This window comes from Rousettus aegyptiacus, unplaced genomic scaffold (genome assembly GCF_014176215.1).
Source record: "Rousettus aegyptiacus isolate mRouAeg1 unplaced genomic scaffold, mRouAeg1.p scaffold_m13_p_2, whole genome shotgun sequence".
Lineage (NCBI taxonomy): Eukaryota > Metazoa > Chordata > Mammalia > Chiroptera > Pteropodidae > Rousettus > Rousettus aegyptiacus.
Genome location: NW_023416295.1, coordinates 25969531 through 25990655, shown reverse-complemented (window position 1 = coordinate 25990655; position 21125 = coordinate 25969531). Strand labels below are relative to the sequence as shown.

At 31.7% G+C, this 21125-nt stretch overlaps 1 protein-coding gene across 3 annotated transcripts in view; it reads left to right on the top strand.

Annotated features, from left to right (window-relative positions):
* BMPR2 (bone morphogenetic protein receptor type 2) overlaps window positions 1–21125 on the top strand; it is a 134004-nt gene that overhangs the window by 52134 nt on the left and 60745 nt on the right. For all 3 annotated transcript variants that reach the window (XM_016161950.2, XM_036237964.1, XM_036237965.1), the window contains 2 exons: window positions 11838–12008; window positions 13116–13286. In XM_016161950.2, coding sequence (XP_016017436.2) covers window positions 11838–12008; window positions 13116–13286 — 342 coding nt within the window. The remainder of the gene's footprint in view (window positions 1–11837; window positions 12009–13115; window positions 13287–21125) is intronic.

The following is a 21125-nucleotide window of genomic DNA, read 5'->3' as shown; positions in this document are numbered from 1 at the left end:
GTGATTAGGTTAAGACTCTTTGAAGAAGAAATATGAAGATAAATAGGAATTAAGTAAATAAGGTATTCTGGTAGAAGGAAGAGAATGCATAAAGGCCCTCAGGTGAGAAAGAATGATACTCTGGCTGCTGTCTGCATGAAGCTAGAGAGATTTGCAGTTGCTAGATTATGCAAGTCTTTATATACCATCTTAATGATTTTGGAAATGAAAATCAAACAAGGAAGTGACATGGTCAAATTGTGGATCTCAGTTTAGTTTATATCGTGGTCGGTTTTTTTGAGTAAGTGCTTTATAGTATCTTCATTTCCAGATATTCTTCTGTTTTTAATTTTTTTTAAATTAATCTTATTAATTTTTAATGGTGACATTGGTTAACGAAATTTAATAAGCTTCAGCTGTACACTTTAATAGTCAGGCGCATATATATATATATATATATATATATATATATATATATATTTACACTGTGTGTTCACCTCCCATAGATTTCTTTCTGTCACCACATATTTGACTCCTTTTACTGGTTCTACCTCCCCCCTCCTCCTTACCCCCTACTCATGTCCAGGAGTCTCTGTTTGTCCTGTTCATTTGTTGCTTTTAGGTTTATATCCCACATATAAATGATGGCATGTGATTTTCAGCTTTTTCTGTCTGACTTATTTTGCTTAGCATGATTGTCTCAAGGTCCATCCATGTTGTCTCAAGTGGCAGTATTTCATCTCTTTTTATGCATTTCCAGATATTCTACTTGCCATCTTTAATTTTGTTAATTACATTAGTCCCCCCACCCACCCCCAGATTCGCTTTCTGTGGTGTCAGTTACCTGCATTTAACTGCAGTTTGAAAATATTAAATGAGAGCTCGCTTAGGCAGCACATATACTAACAACAACAACAAAAATATTAAATGGAAAATTCTAGAAATAACAATTCATAAGTTCTAAATTGCATGCTATTCTGAGTAGTGTGATGAAAATAATTAGAAATTCAAAAGAAAAAGAATTAAAATAAAACTCTAAATTTTTCTGATAACTTGATCAAATGTCTAATTGGCAGGCATTCTGGAATCACACAAATATGGGTTCGAATCTTTACCTTGATACTTAACAGCTCCGTGACTTGGGATAAATTTCTTAACCCTATGTGTATGACTTAGTATCCTTCTTCGTAAAAATCAAAACAGTAATGCCCATTTCATAGATTATTGGGAGGGGTCACCAAGAAACCAATTATAATTTCATCTTAACAGTTAAATGTATAATGTTTTCCTTTCTTAAGATAACAAATGTTTGCTATGATTTAAGCAGGTTAGCTTGTTTTTGAAGTTAAAAATTTTGACCAAAGCTACAAGATTTCTGCTTACCAAGATATATATTTTGAAATGCAATGTAGAAGTACCCTCAACTTTGAATTAATTTTGACATTCTAGAGTTTTTAATTGGCTAGATTTTTTTTTTTTTTGAAGCTTGCCTTGTCAACCTTCAGGAAGTTATTAGTTAAAGGGGGTAGACAAATCTTTAATGTTTCATTATAACTGTTCCTGTCAATCCTGGCTAGAGAGGCAGGTGAGGGGATATGGCAGTTCTTCTGACATAGGAAGTAAAGCAAATGTAGTACATTTTAATGGCCTATTCAGGGCAGAATTAGTTGAACATAAGCTAGAGCCTGGCATTCATCTTGGTCTGGTTCTCATTTTTTGACATATCAACAGAGATTTTAAAGTTTGGGATAAATGCTTCATGACTTTGACTTCCTTTATAGCTATTGCCTCAAATATATTTGGTATGGCGCAAGTATTAGATATGAGCCAGCTAGATTGAGGAACTTATTTCATTCAACTTGAAGAGAACACACACACACAAAAATCCTTTTTAATTTGACATAAGTAAATGACATAGATATAAACAGAAAGCTCCTAAGCAGAGTCATGTGTTTCATCCATTAGATTTATTTTGTGGACATGACTTTTGAAGAGTGAAACTGAATCTAGTTTACATTAAGAAGAAGGATGTTTTATGGGGAATATTTCCACACATGCTCCAGGTTTTACTTTTGTGATACCTAGGGCTTGTATAGTGGAAATAAATATTTGTATGTCTGCATCTCTGAGGAAATTGGCACGCTGAATATTTCTGGTTGTAAGAAAGAGGTTGATGTGAGGAAAAGATAAAGAAGATAAATGGAATATGAGAAAGAGAAAGTATATGGTTGGATGTTTTGGTCTCTTATCTACCATTGATCTTTACACAATTGAAGATGTTTAAAATGCATATAATTCTGTAGTTAGTAAATGGAACAAGCACTCAGTATTGATGGCATTTTTCTTTTCTCTATTCACAAACTATGGGAAAATGAATAAAAAGTATCTAAAATGTAGTCTGAATTTTCCTCTTATGAATTATTGATAACTAATTCTCTGATATTCTAGGTAATAAATATCCCACCGTCAATACATTAGAACATGTGGTATGGCCAACAAGAACCCTCACCTTCTTTATACATCCCTAAGAGTCATCCTTATTTGTTACTTGTGCCTAATTTTTCTTCAGAGATTTCTTTTTGAAATAACTTATTGAATTTCTCAGAGTCTCTCCTTTTTTATTTATTTTTACTTTATTTAGCTTATTTTGTATTTTTTAGAAGTCTTCCCCTTTTTAAAATTAATAAACTTATTCTTTTTTAGAGAAGTCTTAGGTTCACAGCAAAATGAAGTGGAAAGTTAATGAGATACCATCTCACATCTGTTAGAATGGCTATTATCAACAGGACAAGTAATAACAAGTGTTGGAGAGAATGTGGAGAAAAAGGAACCCTCATACACTGCTGGTGGGACTGCAAATTGGTACAATTGCTATGGAAGACAGTATGAAGCTTCCTCAGAAAAACTAAGAATTGATCTACCATATGAACTAGCAATCCCACTACTGGGTATTTATCCAAAAGACTTGAAAACATTTACCCATAAAGATGTATGCACACTGATGTTCATAGCAGCATTATTCATGGAAGCAGCTCATGTCCTGCACCACTGTGATACATTTGTGATGATCGATGAACCTACATTAACACATCATCACCCCCCAAAGTCCACAGTTTACCCTTGGGTTTACTCTTGGTGTTGTACATTCTATGGACAAATGTGTAATGATGTGTACCCACCATTGTAATATCATACAGAATAGTTTTACTGCCCTAAAAATCCTCTGTGCTTACCTTTCATCCTTTCCTCCCCAGAACCCCTGGTAACTACTGATCTTTTTACCATCTTCATAGTCTTGCCTTTTCCAGAATGCAATATAGTTGGAATCATATGGTATGTCATCTTTCCAGATTGGCTTCTTTCACTTAGTAATATGCCTTCAAGTTTCCTTCCTGTCTTTTTATGGCTTGAAGCTCATTTCCTTTTTTAGCGCTAATATTCTAAATGACAGTTTTATGTTATCCCTCCCAATCTGTATGCTTTTTATTTTCTTGTCTTATTGCATTAGTTAGAAATTCCATATAACGTTGCAAAGGAGTGGCGAGAGAGGACATCCTTGTCTTGACCTGATCTTTTTGGGAAAGGTTTGATTTTCTTACCATTAAGAATGATGTTACCTGTAGGGTTTTTTTGTAGATATGCTTTATCTACTTGAAGAAGTCCTCTGATATTCCCAGTTTATTGAATGGTTTTAATCACTAATTGTGTTGTATTTTCTCAAATGCTTTTTCTGCATCTATTAACATAATGTGATTTTTATTCTTTAGAAGCCTGTTGATGGGATGGATTACATTAATTGATTTTTGAATATTGAACCCACTTGGTTGTGGTGTATAATTCTTCTTATACATTGATTTGCTAAAATTTTGTTGAGGAATTTTGCAGCTATGTTCATGAGAGGTATTAATCTTTCTTGTGATGTCATTTGATTTTGGCATGCAGGTAATGCTGGCCTTTTAGAATGAATTGGAAATATTCCCTCTGCTTCTGTCTTCTGAAAAAATTGTAGAGAACTGGTATAATTTCTGCCTTGAATGTTTGATATAATGCACCAGTGAACCCATCTGGGCCTGGCACTTTTTGGAAGGTTATTGATTCATTCAATTTCTTTAATAGATATAGGCCTGTTCCTTCTTGCGTGAGTTTTAGCAGATTGTGTCTGAGGGATTGGGTCCATTTCATTTAAAGTGTTTTTCACAATATTTCTTTATTGTTGTGATGTCCAAGGGATCTGTAGTAATGCCCCTTCTTTCTTTTTTCTTTTTTCTTTTTTTGGTCATTTATTATTTTTTTATTATGGTGACATTGGTTAATGAAATCCAGTTTTTCAAGTGTACAATTCACCAGTAAGTCCTATTTATATTGCATTGTATGTTCACCGCCCATAGTAAAGAGTTCTTTCTGTCATCACCTATTTGATCCCTTTTACCCCATCTACTTCCTCCTCCCCCCCACTCTCTGGTAACCACTAGTCTATTGTCCATATCCATGAGTCTCTGTTTGTCATGTTTGTTTATTGCTTTTAGATTTATATTCTATGTATAAGTGATATCATATGGTTTTCAACTTTTTCTGTCTGGCTTATTTCTTTGTGTCTTAAGGCTTATCAATTTTATTGATCTTTTCAAAGAACCATCTTTTGGTTTTGTTGATTTTTTTTCTTTTGATTTCCTGTTTTCAATTTCATTGATTTCTGCTCTAATTTTTATTACTTCTTTTCTTCTGCTTAGTTGGTTTTAATTTACCCTTTTGCTAGTTTTCTAAGATGGAGAAGTCTCTCTTAAAAATTTTATATATGTATATATGAAATTGATACATTAATCCATTAATACACATTTAATAATTGTTTGCACCTAATTATTTTAAAATTTACATAAGTAAAATTTACTTCTTTCAATGTATAGTCCTATGAGTTTTGGCTAATGCATAGTCATGTAACTACCACCCAAACAAGATACAAAGCAGCTCCAACCCCTAAACTCCTTTGTAGTACCGTTTGATAATAAACTTCTCCCTCGTACCCTCACCAAATCTCTGGCAACCACTGATCTATACCTTTTTGGAATGTCACATAACAAATCATATAGTATATAGCTTTTTGAGTCTGGCTTCTTTCATTATCATAATGTAATTGAAATTCATTCATGTTATTTCTTAGGTCAATATTTTATTGCTGAGTAATATTTATCCATTCTTAAGTTGAGGGACATTTAGATTATAAATAGTTTTGGACAACTACAAATAAAGCCACTATAAGCATTCACATAAAACTTTTTGTATGAACATAGATTTTCATTACATTTAAGTTAATACCTAGGAGTGGGATTACTAGGTTTAGTGGTAAATGTATGTTTAACTTACAAGAAACTACGCTGTTTTCTATAGTGGCTGTACCATTTTGCATTTTCATGGGCAGTTTTATTCCCATCTGTGTTGGCACCTTGGTATTGTGAAGAATTGTTTGTTTTGTTTTAAAATTTTAGTCATTCTAATAGGTGTGTAGTGGCCAGCGAAGGTTTCCACATTAAAACCTAGACATCAGAAGAGAATAGACTGCCTATTTGACCTTGTTACAAAGAACTAATCTTTGTTTAAGCAACAACAAAAACACCCCCAAACTGGAATCTCTTTTTTGGTTAGAAGCGTGTTACTGAATTTTTAAATCTTTTGGGATTTCCAAGATAGCTTTCTTTTTTAAAAAATTAACTTTAGCTTTTTTTTTAAATTAACTTTATTGATGTAAATTGATTAATAATATTATGTACGTTTTAGGTATGCAACTTTATAATACTTTTGTATGTTCTATTGTGTGCTCAACAACCAAAGTCTAGTTTCTTTTTGTCACCATCTATTTGACCCCTTGTACCCTCTTCATCCTCTTCCCACCCTCCCTCCCCTCTGTGTCTATGAGTTTGTTTTTTTGTTTGTTCCTTTGTCACTTTTTTGTTTTAGATACTACATGACTGCACAGCAAAAGAAACTATCAACAAAACAAAAAGGCAAACAACCAAATGGGGGAAGGTATTTGCAAACAATACCTCTGATAATATGGACTAATATCCAATCTATATAAAGAACTCATAAAACTCAAAAACAAAAAAGACAGACAACATTCCAATTAAAAACTGGGCAGAGGACCTGAACAGTTACTTTTCCCAGTAAGACATACAGATGGCTGACAGATATATGAAAAAATGTTCAACTTCACTAGTTATAAAGGAAAAGCAAATCAAAACCACAGTAATATACCACCTCACACCTGTTAGACTGGCTATTATCAATAAGACAAGAAATAACAAGTGTTGGAAAGGATGTGTGGAAAAGGGAACCCTTGTATACTGCTGGTAGGAATATAAATTGGTGCAGCCTCAATGGAAAACAATGTGGACGTTTCTCAAAAAATTAGGACTAGAGCTACCATATAACCCAGCAATCCCTCTTCTAAGTATCTATCTGAAAAATTTGAAAACACATGTTGGTTAAGATACATACCCCCCTATGTTTATTATAGCATTATTCCCAATAGCTAAGACTTGGAAACAATGTAAGTGTCCTTCGAGGGACAATTGGATAAAGAAGAAGTATTATATATAATGGAATGCTACTTAGCCATAAAAAGATGATGAAATAGCCATTTGTGACAACATGGATGGATCTCATCTCAGATATTTAATGCCATAATTAGCTGATATTTATTTTGCCACATTTTATTTTGTTTACATATAAGTAATACTACATGAATGGTTCTTTAAACCAAGATTCCTAGAACAAGCCAGTTTCTCCCAGTACTAGAACTACTTGGTCAGAGGAAGTTAGGGGGTTTGAATGTTTTGTAAACTTTTAATGGACCAATGTGTATGATGGGGCACAATGTTTTTCTTTGTAGAACACATGGTCTTAATGTCAAGTTGCCTTTTGGAGACATCATACTTTATTTCAAGGATATTATTCTTGTTTTACTTTAAATAAATAAAGTTTCTAAAAAATTGAACATGTACACAAATGTTCATTGTAGTTTTATTTCTAATAGCCTCAAACCAAAAATAGCCTAAATGATATTCAAAGGGTGAAAAGTTAAACAGATTGTGGTACAACCATATCATGGAATACTACTCTGAAAAGTAATGAACTATTTATACATGCAGCATCTTGGATGAACCTCAGGGAAATTTGCTCAGTAAAAAAAGCCAATCTTAATAAGATATATACTGCATGATTCCATTTAAATAACAGTCATGAAATAACATAATTATCAAGTTGGAGAACAGATTGTTGGTTGCTGTTGGTTAAGAATGGAGATGAGTGGATGGTAACTATAAAGGGTTAACACGAGGTAATCTTGTGTTAGTACAGTTGAATATTTTGATTGTTATAATATATGACAGAATTGCATAGATGTAGAGTTGCACAAATGAGTGCTTGTATAACTGGTGAAATCCTAATAAGCTCAATGGATTACGCTAATGTCAGTTTCTTGGTTTTCATACTGTACAGTTATTGTGTGAAATACTCACACTAAGGAGAAAGGCATTGGACTTCCTTCTGTATTTCATTCAAAATACCTGTGAATCTATAATTATTTCAACATAATTTGACACTTTTTTTTGAAAAGTATAAGTAATATATGAATATATTTTCATGATGAAAATTCAAATAATGTAAGAGTATTTGGTAAAAGAGAAAAGGGCTAATTGTTTGTCTTTTCATGAACAGTAGTTGTTTTTTCTTTTCTTTCTTCCCCTCATAAAAGCAAATAAGTAGTATTTTTCTGTGTATGTATAATGTTGTTGCTGATTCATGTCTGTAATGACAGTTAACTGATACGGACATGATCAAACTATGCTATACCTTTACACCCTATTTTCTTGGTTGTGTTATAGCATGTAGTGAGAAATGTAAGACAGCTGAATAGTCCAGACACACTGCATCTGTTCCTGGAAATTAAATGCTACATATGATTAGCAAATACTAATCCAGGAAGCATACGTAAACAGAAAATGATTACTTTATTCTCAGTAATTTGGCTACATATGTGAAGGAAAATGATATAATATTATTTCTACATTCATACTATTTTTACGGCTTCATTTATTGTAGAGTGGTAGAAGGATGAAGTGCTTATTATCTAGATTTTGTAATCTTTGAATGGGAATATGATATGGAATACAATCCATGTGAAAACTGTCTTCTCTTGACATTGTTGGGAATTAGTGTTGTACAAAATGAGTTAAATAAACCCGATCTTGCTGTAGGAACAAGTGAAGTCAACCTCTGGCTTGGTTGGGGAGATGTGCATGTAAACAGATAAAATATAATGCTTTACAATGTTAAAACAGATGAGTTAAGGGTTTTGGAATGCAGAGCACATCATTTAACAGTCTGCAGATCTCACTGAAAGCAGGAAAAATGGCATTCTGGATAGTAGAACATTAAGTGTAAAGGTCAGAAAAGGCCTTGGTGTATTAGTATAGCGCGGACCTGAAATGGAGGAGTGGGATGAATGGCAAAAGGTCGATTGGTTCCTAAAGCTGACTTACCCATTTGGCAAAGAAGGCATAGGGCCTAGGACCCATAGTAATTGTGGAGGCCCGTGAAATTATTTTAATCTCTTTTAAAATCAGAGAGAAAATATGAATTTTGGGGTTGAAGAAAGTGTTTTAATATCTAATATTAACTTTTTGTCTTTACACTATGCATTCATAAAATATAATTTTAAATATTTTTTCATGGAGAAAGGGGCCCAAGAAAACAAAAGTTCCTAGGGCCCACAAAAATGATCATGCAGCCGTCTTTGGTCTTGGTTTTAATGGGCCTATATGTGAACTGCAGAGTTTGACTTTAATTCAAGGAGCTAACAGATTTTAATAAGCATGATCAGTTTTGTCTTTTATAAAGATGCCTCTGTTAGCAATTCAAATGAGATTATTTCTAGTTTAATGTAGTTACGTTAATCAGAATTGTTTTAGTGCTTATTATAACCAAATATCACCTGTTTAAAACGAGGAGAGCAATTTTCTTAAATCCATGTCTAATCACTGTACCTGGTTGAGGATGTCGCTTAAAAGAGCTAATTGATCATACTTGACTGATGAAAATTTCTTTAGCTGTTGACATATTTATAACACCTATGTGATCATTCGATCAGGTCTCTCTGTATGTGATCTGTGATGATATTTTAGGCTATACTGTTTCTCATTTTACTGTTTATTTTATTCTTACTTTTCCTACATTATTTATTAATAATTCAAAATGTCATATAGGGATATTGCTGAGACTGACTCTACAGATAGCATTTAAAAAGGTATAAAAACTGTTTTACAAAATAGACTTTTTGTTTTGTTTTGACTCGGCAGTTTACTTAGGATTCTTGCTAGAACACTTTTATATTGTATAAGAATTATAATTTGAAAGTTACTTTTAAAATAGCAAATTATAATTGATCTATACTGATGCCACTGTCATAAAATAATTCCTAAAAAGTAGGCTGAATATATTTTAAGAAAAAGATTATTTAATGAAGACTAAATAGTGAGGATATTAAAAATGTAATTCAGTTCTCTCCAACAGTACCCTTATTGCTTTGATATTCAATTCAGCTTATTTGTGGTAGGACTGGAGGAGAGAAGGAAACAGGGGAGAAGTTGGATTTGTTTGATTTTTGTCTTTTTAAGGAGAATTTTAGGTTTCAGTTATCAAATTACTTCTCCCCTAAAATATTTGCATGTGTTCAGGCTTTTAGCTACTTTTCAGTTGGAAAGGATAGCCAGGAATAGCAAGAATTTTTATTTTGCATTTGTTTTTTTCAAAAGGATATATCCTTTTTAAAATTCTTAAATTAAATGAGGCACTTATTTATTTATGATCTGTATACTTCCAGGTGCAGTTAGATCTCTATTCATTAACTCATTATTCACTGCTAAATTCTAGTCAAAATGTATAACAGAAATAGAGAAGGGAAAAAAATTAGGATATCTGGGTTGTGGAAAACTAGAGATAGTGAGTTCGTAAATTCATTCTTACCTTTTAAGCAATCAAAACAAAAAGGGAAACAGAGTGAGTTCTGTTAGTTAACCTGAGTCAAGAAAGGGGGTAGGACCAGGAAAAGAAATTATGCCTCATAGATAGATATGCTTTTTCAAATCGATTTCATAGCATTTTTGTTTATAGTGTGAACCTTTTAAGTATGAATCTTTGTGTTATATATACTTTATCTGTAGAAATATATATGATTTTGTCTTTATGATAATTTGGTAAAGTTTTCGAATTAGGGATAATCTAAAATGCTAGTATTAAATGTGTAAAATAATCTAGTAAATATAATTAAGTGTGTCATTAAAGCAATTTGAATATATGATTACATGTGATAAAAATGTGGTAGACTCATAATTAGGCTAATGACCTAGAATCAGTTTATATAAATAGGCTGCACTCTATTTTCTTTCCATTTAATCGATATTAGTAAGTATCTTCTAGAAGACTGCCTGAAGTGGTTTTAAATTGTAGAAATCAAGTCACATTTATTTTTCAGTAATTATTGTCTGCGATTACTGAATTAAGTAATATCTGTTTATATACAAACAGACTATGTAAGATGCTTGAGGAATAGAACTGTCTTACCTGCTTGTGAATACCGTATTTACATAGCCCGATACTTTGAAGGCGCTTTCTGTTATAATAAATATGACAGGTCTATAAGTCTAAATAACCTTGGGTACACAGTTGTTGGTGCTTTCATTTCTTCTCCAGAATTTGGTCTTAGTTTTGTAGATTCAGAAACATTATTTTAATAAATCATCTCCAGTGCTAAGGTGCTATTGAATTAAGTATACTAAATAAGATACACACCCAAAATAAAGAAATAAATCAGAAGTCCATGAGGAATAAATATATCGGCCAAGTATATTAGACTGTTATTCTGGCTAGTCAACACATTAGGAAAGTCTGCTTTAAAAAAATCAAATAGAGATCAAATATTGATTTTGATAACCTTTTACTTTTTTTATTATTCTCAGCAATGTTGATAAATTATGTGGCAATTGTTCTCTTGAAATTAGTTAAATCAAATTATGTATATGAAGGAAGAATTATAGACATTGAAAGTACATTGGATTTTCCCTATATTCTAAGGGATTATTGAGTTGAGCATTTCTTTTTCTGGCTATTATGTTGGTATTTTTAATAACATAAACTCATTTTCTTTTTACCCACTAATAGCCTTAGTTTTTAAAAACAGATTTATTAAGATATATTATGTACCATGAAATTCACTCATTTTAAGTAAAGTTATTTTTTGTAAATTAATGATTGTGCAACCATTACCACAGTCTAATTTTAGAACATTTCCATCTCCCTCAAAGGAAATCATAAACTCATTTATATTCACTGTCCTCATCCTAAGTTTACCATCCCTAATGATGTGTGGTTAGCCTTCTACAACTGACTGTAAGATATGATAAAAGAGTACTGTAGAATTTCCTAAAAGTATTCAGCCCTCTAGGTTTGTTAGTTTGTTTGGATGTTTGATAATTCAGAACATGGACAGTTTTTGATGATACCTCTTTATTTGGACACCAAGATTACTTAATAGGAGAAAGAGTGGTAAGAATAATTTGTGTAAGAGGGAAATTGCTTTTGGGAAATGAATTTTCAAGTTTGCTTCTTGTTTGGAGGTTACAAATTAATGAACAGAAAAGTTATTGAATAAATATAACATTACTAATTTATCTGAACCTTTTTAGGGCTTTAGTGGGGAAATTTACAGTGCCTTTCAAAAAAACTCAACATTTTACATTATAATGTTTTGCAAAGATTATCAGAAAATTAATATGTCATTCTTTTATTTATTTTTTTTATTTTAGCTTCTCAAAATCAAGAACGCCTATGTGCATTTAAAGATCCATATCAGCAAGACCTTGGGATAGGGGAGAGTCGAATCTCTCATGAAAATGGAACAATATTATGCTCAAAAGGTAGCACCTGCTATGGCCTATGGGAGAAATCGAAAGGGGATATCAATCTCGTAAAACAAGGCAAGTAATACTTTTCTTAACTGAAATAACTGTGTTTCATACAATTGAAATTTATCTAAAAAAGACATGGCAGCAGATTAAAACTTTCTCCTGGAAAATAGTAAATTTAAAAGTATATATTCATGTATATATTTACCCACAAACCCTAAATTTGTAAAGGATAATTAGTTTATAGCTTATGTTAATAACTTGTTATAATGTTAGTAATATATTCTTATTGAATGAAGTTTAGAAAATAAAAAAGCTTGGAAAAATAAACATCTACAATTCTATACTTTTAAAAACTAAAAAGTTTTTAAAAACTGTATTAGTTTATTCTCTTTAAGTGTGTTTTCAGTGTACCTCTGTGTTTATAGGCATGTGTACTTTTTTTCGAAATTAAGATAATACTATATAAATAAATTTTATACCTAATTTTTTATATCTTAAATTATATCACAAACATTTCCCCATGTCTTTATATATATTTTAAAAACATTTTTAATCTCTGCATAGTATTACATTGTATATACATATTGTGATTCAGTCACACATTACTCTCTTGTTGAATGTTATGTTTTCTGGTTTTCAGTATAATATATAATGCTTCAGTGAGCATCTTTGAATATAAGTCTTTGGTTTTATCTGATTATTTCTTTGAATAGACTCCTTTAAATAGAAATATTATATTATAAAACGTGAACATTTTAAAGTCTCTTCATAAAAATTGCCATGTGGCTTTCTAGAAATGCTATATACATTTATATTCCCTCCAGCAGTGTATGAGAGTGTTAACTGAGTCTTTGTTACAGTGTATATTATTTTTTAAACCTAGACCAATTTAATAGATATAGAAAAAGTGAAATATTACTTTTGTTTTAGTCATAATTCTTATATTAATGATGAAGTTAAACATTTTATTGGTGGCTTTTTCCCCCCCTATGAAATACCTGTTTATACTTTGCCATTTTTTTTAATTAAAAAATGTATTTCCTATTGATTTACAAGAGTATTTTATAACTTCTGTGTATGCACTCTCACGTTGATTGCAAATATTTCTTAGTTTGTTGTTTTCTTTTTAATTTCGCTTATTGTATTGACTCCTAACTTGTTTGCATCAATATATAGGATGTTGGTCTCACATTGGAGATCCCCAGGAGTGTCACTATGAAGAATGCGTGGTAACTACAACCCCTCCCTCTATTCAGAATGGAACATATCGTTTCTGCTGTTGTAGCACAGACTTGTGTAATGTCAACTTTACTGAGAATTTTCCACCTCCAGATACAACACCACTCAGTAAGTAATTAAAGTAACAGAATTCCTTGTAATTCTTTTTTTTTCTAAAGATTTACAAATTTTAAAAATACATAAGAACATTCAGATTGGCAGGAGGGGGAGGGAGAGTTCCAGCAAGGTGAGACTATATCTAGCCAACACCTGAAATCCAAAAGAGGTGCATCAGGATTTGCAAGGTATTAGTATATTACCAAATGAGTATGAATCAAAATAATGGATTTTCCAACCCCTATGGAGAGGTATTTGACAATAGTAAGAAAGCTATGTATTTTCTTACTCTTTCATCTAGCACTCCATTTGTAGGAATTTATCTTGAAGCTACACCTCCAACAATATGAAAGTACATATGCATAGTTATTCATTGTGATACGATTTGTAACTGCATAATATTGGAAACTACCTAAATGTCCAAGAATAGGCGATTAGTTAAAATATACTATGGTACATACATATAATGGAGTACTAACTATTCAGTTATAAGTAGAAAAATGAGTAAGATCTCCATGAACTGATATGGAGTGATTTCTAGAGATAATGTTAGGTAAATGAAAAACATATAGTATGCTATTTCTTATGTAAGAAAGAAAGCTTATCTTTTAAAAAAAATCCAAGAAATGATAAACCAGAAAATGATGAAGTTGTTCCTTATAAAGGATAGAGGGAATGGAGTGGAAAGGATACAACAAGGAGCGGCAGTCCTCTGAGTATAGCTTTTTGTAGTTTCGACTTCTGGAATCATGATATACATATACAGAAAGTAAGATTAAATCAATAAGGATGGGAAGGAGGGGAAAAAACCCAAAATAAAGCAAACTGAAATAAATGGACCCAACTGTATTTTATATAAATATCATTATAATATTTAAAGGAAAATGAAAGACCTAATCTAAGTATTTTATTAACACAGAATTTGATTATATAGGCTTTTTTGGGTGAGATGGAAGGAGAATTGCAAACAAATTCTAAACTCTTTTAAGCAGACTTGATTTTTAGTAGTGCGGGCAGAGCAATTCTCACAAACAATTATAGTTGCATTATAGGATTAAAAAATGATTATATATGTTGATGATTGTGGGAGCCAGTGTTATTATTGAAGGACTGAGAACACAGTGATGGGTGGAGGAAGGCAAGATAATCTTATTCAAATTGATTATAATTCAAGGTATGAGTATGGATTTTTGACTTGTAAAATATGCATACATATGTATTATATACATTTCTATGTGTATGTACAAATTTGTATGTGTATATATTTATATATGTGTGTGTGTGCCTACATATATTTCTAGCTCTTTTTGTTGAAAAAGACAAGACGCAAAAGCATCCCAGTAGGATTGCACATATGTGATACTCATATTTAGTCTCAAAATACCACTTCTCACTCAAAGGAATTTAGATTCCTTAGAAAAATGATTTATTTGCGGACTGAAGCAGGGTAGGTGCAAAGTAAGCCTGAAATATCTGGTTACACAAGAAGGTAAGGAAGGAAATGCCCCCAAATAGGATGGAGACTTATCATAAAGACACAGGAGCCAGCCTGAACAAACCTCCCGCACTAGCTAACTTTGGGACAATTTGATGCTAAGTAAGTACAGTAATAAATTTTAAACCGTTGGAGGGAAAATGAATTCTGTGCTGATAACAGAGAAGGGAGAAGAGAGACCACTTGTTTATAGTAGAATGCCAAGTGCAGCAGTTGAAAAATTATCATTCTGGAGCCATCATTGTAAGGGTTGGATCAGGTAAGAATCATCAAAAGATCCTAAATCTAGGGGCAGTTTCAATAAGGAGCCCTAAGATATTTACATTGTTCGAAAGTGTCTTCCACATATTGCAAGAGAAAAAATAGTAATTATAAAGTGAGGAAATTGGACAACACCTTGACCAGGTGGTTTAAGTTAACATTACTAATGGTGGACAGATAGACATCCATGATACCCTGAGAAGGACACAGAATTTCAGCCAAGAATGCATACTGTGAATGTAATCATGAGGAAACATGCGACAAACCATAAATTAGGAATGTTCTAGTTCTAGTACATAAAAGGGACTTGTATCCTTCAAAAATATCAGTGTCATATAAGAAAAAGAGACTCTGGGAAAGATATAGATTGAAAGTGGCTAAAAATACTTGATGACTAAGCAGTGCTTAACTCTCCTACACTGGATGCAAAAAATGTTGAAGGACATTGTTAGGCCAATTGACAAAATAGATGATTAAAGAATTATTTTAATGTTCAGTTTACTGAAGCTGATAACAGTACTGTGGTTAGATAAGAGAATATCCATATTTTAAGGAAATATTATAATTTTTAGAAATAAAGCACCATGATATATGTACATAACTGTCCCTGAAATGGTTCAAAAAAGATTATGTGCATGAGTATATGCACAAGTGTGTGTGTGAGTGTGGAGAAAGGAAGGAAGCAAATGAGGGTTAAATGGTAACAATAAATGAATCTGGGTAAAGTTATATGGGTATTCTTTGTACTGTTTTTATTCTTGCCACGTTTCTATAAGTTTACATTATTTCCAAATAAAAAGTTTAAAAATTTAAAAAAAAAATGCTAAAGAATTCTGTCAACAGACTTTATCAGTTCATACTTCAATTTTGAATTATTTCATTGATTTGTTGGTTAAACACTAAACTGAAAGCAATAGGAAGTGTTTTCTTGTAGTTTCTGCTAAGGTTATTAACTTTTATGAGGAAATTACACTAAATTGGCAATATTTATTTTTCACAAACAAACAAAACAAGGTCTCAAATTTTCACTTGTACATCTAGCTAGATGAAAGAGGAGAGGTGAATTTGTGCATAAGTTCTCCTCAAAGATCTTTACAGACACATTTCAGATTGTTACTTAGCTCTTGGTCTACTATAATCTTTTGAACCAAAAGCAAGAATATTGCCTACTGGGAATCAGTCATGTTATCGCAACAAAAAGGGAAAGTGTTTTAAGTGAAGTGCTCTAATTTCAGAGTATTAACCCAATTTGAGTGTTTTGTTTTTCAAATAATACAAAATTAAGTAAATTTTCAAACAGAACAAATAAGATGAATATTGGCTTTTGCATTACTCTCAGGAAAAAGAACCACTATTATATGAAATGTCAGGCATTTAGTCTGTAAATGCTAGATGCTTGACCAAAATAAATAAATAAAGTTTCGTGTTCGAAGTTTAAAGAAATTAATTAAAATATAAAATTAAGAGGAAGAACTTTTTATTCATGGTCATATACAAGTACATCAGTAGAAGTTTGATGATGGTGCTTTTTTCCTCTAAAATTTTTTATTATAAAAATACCATTTATTAAATATTTAACAAATTTTTGTCAAATAAAATTATTTACATGTGTTTAAAAATTACTAGAAACATGGTACAAACTTATCAAAGATATATAAGGGATAGTGTGGGGTGACTGTTGACAGGGGAGGTTACATATTATTCTTATAGTAAAAAATGTATTTGTGTGTGACTTGTATAAATGTAGAGGACAAAAATCTTTAATAATCTCTATACCCATATACAACCATTGTTAATATTTTGAATGTTTTTCCTAGTCTTTTTAATTTTTGTATAGTTGTAAGAGTGATATAAATGCATATTAGATCCTGCTTTTTTGTTTAAAATAATATGATGCGTATGTTCCAGGTTATTGCATGTGTTTCAGAGCCATCAGTTTTAATAATTGTATAATATTTCATCAACTAAATATTTTCCTTATCCATACCCCTGGTTTTGAACATTTGGGCTATTTCTAGTGTTTTATTGCAATGAAAATCTTTGTATAAATAGCATTATATTAAATTCTAATTCTCAGAATTTTAATTTCTGTATTCAATAGTAAGAGTAATAAAGTTTCTCATACATTATTGAATTGCTTTTCCAGTAGTTAAAAGAGTTCACATTCCCTGTTATATACCATTCCCTGTTAGATACTGTTCCCTGTTGTATATAATAATGTGCTAGGGTACGTATTTCCTATCTTTATCAGCACTAGTATTATTAAAATAAAACTTTGCTGAGATCATCTTGAAAAGTGATTTGCATTGTTTTTATTAGTAAGGTTCATATGTTTTTTTGTTCTCTATTTTGAATTTTCTTATATTCATTGTCCATTTGTAATATTATTTTCCAATAATGAAGCTAACTAGCTTTGAGAAAAATAATTTAAAATAGTCCAAAATATAAACCTAAGAGCAACAAATGAACAGGACAAACAGAGACTCATGGACATGGACAATAGACTAATGGTTACCAGAGAGTAGCAGGGGAAGGAGGAGAAGGGAGATAGATGGGATAAAAAGGGTCACACATGTGGTGACAGAAAGAAATCTAACTATGAGAGGAGAACATACAGTGCTATATATATATATATATATATATATATATATATATATGCATATATATATGCCTTATTGTTAAATTGTACATCTGAAACTTACTGGATTTTTTTAACTAATGTTACCCCAAAATAAATAAATGCATAATTAAAAAAAAAAAGTGTAGTATCGTAAATACATAAACCAGTAACATAGTTGTTTATCAGGTATTATATACTGTACATAATTGTATGTGCTATACTTTTATATGACTGGCAGCACAGTAGGTTTGCTTATACCAGCGTACCACAAACATGAGTCACGTTGCACTACAATGTTTCAACAGCTAAGATGTCATTAGGGGATAGGAATTTTTCAGCTTCATTATAATCTGGTGGGACCAGCACTGTATATTTGGTCCGTTGTTGACTGAAGAAGCATCATTATGCAGTACATGACTGTATTGTCAAATGTTTGAAAGGAATAAGATTTGTTTCTTTTTTTAATATAGCAAAAAATGAATTCAGTGGATTCATTCATTAATGGACAAGGTGTTTATTGAAAGGTGGTTGCTACTTTCATTTAAAAGCACAAATGCAGCAAAATAGTTCATGGGATAAGAAGAGCAGACAAAAACAAAAATATTGTTAACTCTCTTATTTTTAGATTAATTATAGTAAAAATACAAAAAAGCCATAATCATTTCTGTTTTTTCACTTCCCGAAAAATAAAGGATCAGATTTTAATTTTTAAAGTAATGCAGGAATTTTTACTAGTTTTTAGAAAACTTTTACTAAGTAGATGCTATTACATGATCTCATTTTCAAAGAAGCTTACTTGAAAAGTATAATTATAGCATATTTTCAAACCGGTAAAGAAAATGATGAATGAGTAGGTTATGGCTTTTTTAAAGGCCCCGTAGTGAGGTTATGCTGTAGGGAACAACAGAGGGTACTTAATGTTCTCTGCTATTCCTACTCATTTCTTTTAGATTGTTTTTAACCAAACAGTTTACTTCTTGATGTCAAACCATTTGTTGTTGTTATTGGAATTACATCTTTCTCATCAATATGCATTTACACAATTTTCACAGCCACATTTACTTGCATTCTTACTGCTCTAACTTGTACATTGAGTAGAATTAGACACAGCAGCATTGAAGGAATGTATAGATAACTGAGAATAACAAGATATAGCTCTCTTTCCTGAGAGAAATTTTAGACTTTTTTCACTCTCAGTTGCAGCTAAAGACCATGAAGTACTTAGTGATAGAAACTAAAGTATATGATCACAGTGGATCTTTAATGTTGTCAGGGAAAAGATAACAGACTAACCACGTGACCATAAGTAAATATCTGTATTTTGCTGAACCACAGTTTCACCTTATAATAATTCCAGGATTAAGTTAGTAAAAAGTAGGTAAAATTTTGTCATTTTTTAAAAAATTGAATAAACCTAATTAATTGTATTTACTGTTGGAGGTTCTTGTATGAACGTCATAATGTAAGAATACTTTTATTTACATTATTCATCAAGTTGGTAGTTGGATCAAATTAATGAGAAACAAAGATTGAATTGCATCCAGGGCTAGGTTTAAGAAATAACATTCTAATTTATGCCATGCTGTTAAGATTAGAAATTCCAATTTCAGTATCTGGCAGCAAATGTCTTTATCTCGCACCAAGCTAGAAAAGAAAACCTACATTCAAAGAAGCTGACACTGGCATAAGGCCATGGTTAGGGTTTTAGCTATTGTGAAATTATAGTAATTTTTCAGTTTTTACTGCTTCCGTAATAGCATTAAAATGATTGAATAGACAGAAAATGGGACATAAGGGTGGCTAAAAGTCTTTGCTTAATACTTCATGAAACATTTTAGCAGGAGGCAAACAAATTTGTTTTTCCGTTTTATAATTATAAAAATATTAGGAAGAGGAGTGACACAAGAGAAAAAGAGAAATATGTATCCTTTAGAAAATACTAATGCTTTAATGCAGTAGTAACAAGATTCTGTTTACACATGTTACATAGTGTTGGTCAGATAGTTTTCATTATAAAGTCTTGTGAGCTCTGCCCTGTTGAATGTCAGTCCCATCCCGTAATTACCTGCTTTGCCCCTATTTTCTTAAGAAAGTAATTTCTCTTCATGTTGCTGTTTTTAAAATTTATATTACTTTTTTTGTTCTTTAGTTTCAAGTATACAGTACATTTGTTAGGCATCTATATAGTTCATAATATGATCCCTCCCCTGACCTTCCACCTAGACATCGTATTAATGCTAACTGCATTCCCTTTGCTGTGGTCCCCATCCCCATGACCATCCACGAGCTACTAATTTGTACTTCTTTAACCCTTCACCCCATTCTCCAAGCTCCCCAAACCCCACTCCCCTCTGTCTGACACTAAATTGTCCACTATATATGTGAGTCTATTTTCGATTAGTTTGTTCTTTTTATTCATTAGATTCCGTATGTGAGTGAAATCATACAGTGTTTACCTTTCTCTGTCTTACTTAAATACCTTCTAGGTTCATCAAAGCAATATCTTTTCATCTCCTTCCTTTTCATATATAGAGGTCTTATTTCTTACTCTTTCAGCCAGTCTATCTTTTGGTTGGAGCACTTAATTCTTTTCCACTTAAGGTACTCATTGATAGGAATGTAGTTGTTGCCATTCTTTATTCCTGTTTTTGATAATATGTTTTTTCTTCTTAAAGAAGTCCCTCCAACATTTCCTGTAATACTGGCTTGGTGGTGATAAATTCCTTTAGCTTATTTTTGTCTGTGAAGCTCTTTATCTGTACTTCAACTCTAAATGATAGCTTTGCTGGATAAATTATTCTTGGTTGTAGATTCTGGGTCTTCATCCTGTAGAATATTTTTTGCCAAGCCCTTCTGTCCTGCATAGTTTCTTTTGAGAAATCAGCTGCCAGTCTTATAGGTTTTCCCTTATATGTAATTATTTGTTTTTCTCTTGCTGCTTTTAATATTCTTTCTTGTATTTAACCTTTGGCATTTTAATTCTGATGTGTCTTGGTGTGGGCCTCTTTGGATCCCTGATTTTTGGAATTCTCTGAGCTTCCTGGGGTTTTATGTCCATTTCCTTCACCAAGTTAGGGAAGTTTTTCATCATTTCTTCAAATAGCTGTTCAATATCTTGATTTTCTTCAGTTACGCCAATCAGATGGATATTTGGACCCTAACAGTGTCCCGTATCCTCCTTAAATTATTTTTATAGTCTTGGCATCTCAAGTGTATACTTTTCAAAGTTTTTACAATGAATAAAATACAGCTGATTTTTATTATTTCGAGATTCCATGTTTATGACTTCTATTATTTGTTAAAATTTATTTGTAACCCCAATATCAATATTTGAGGTGCTCTCTCAGTCATTTACAGACATGCACAGAATAACAAAAAACTTGAGTTATCTGACATGTGTGTTCCCAGATAAGGTTGATCAAAGCCACGCTTGTTTCAGCTTTCATACTATAAAGAAGTGTCCTCCTCACAGTGT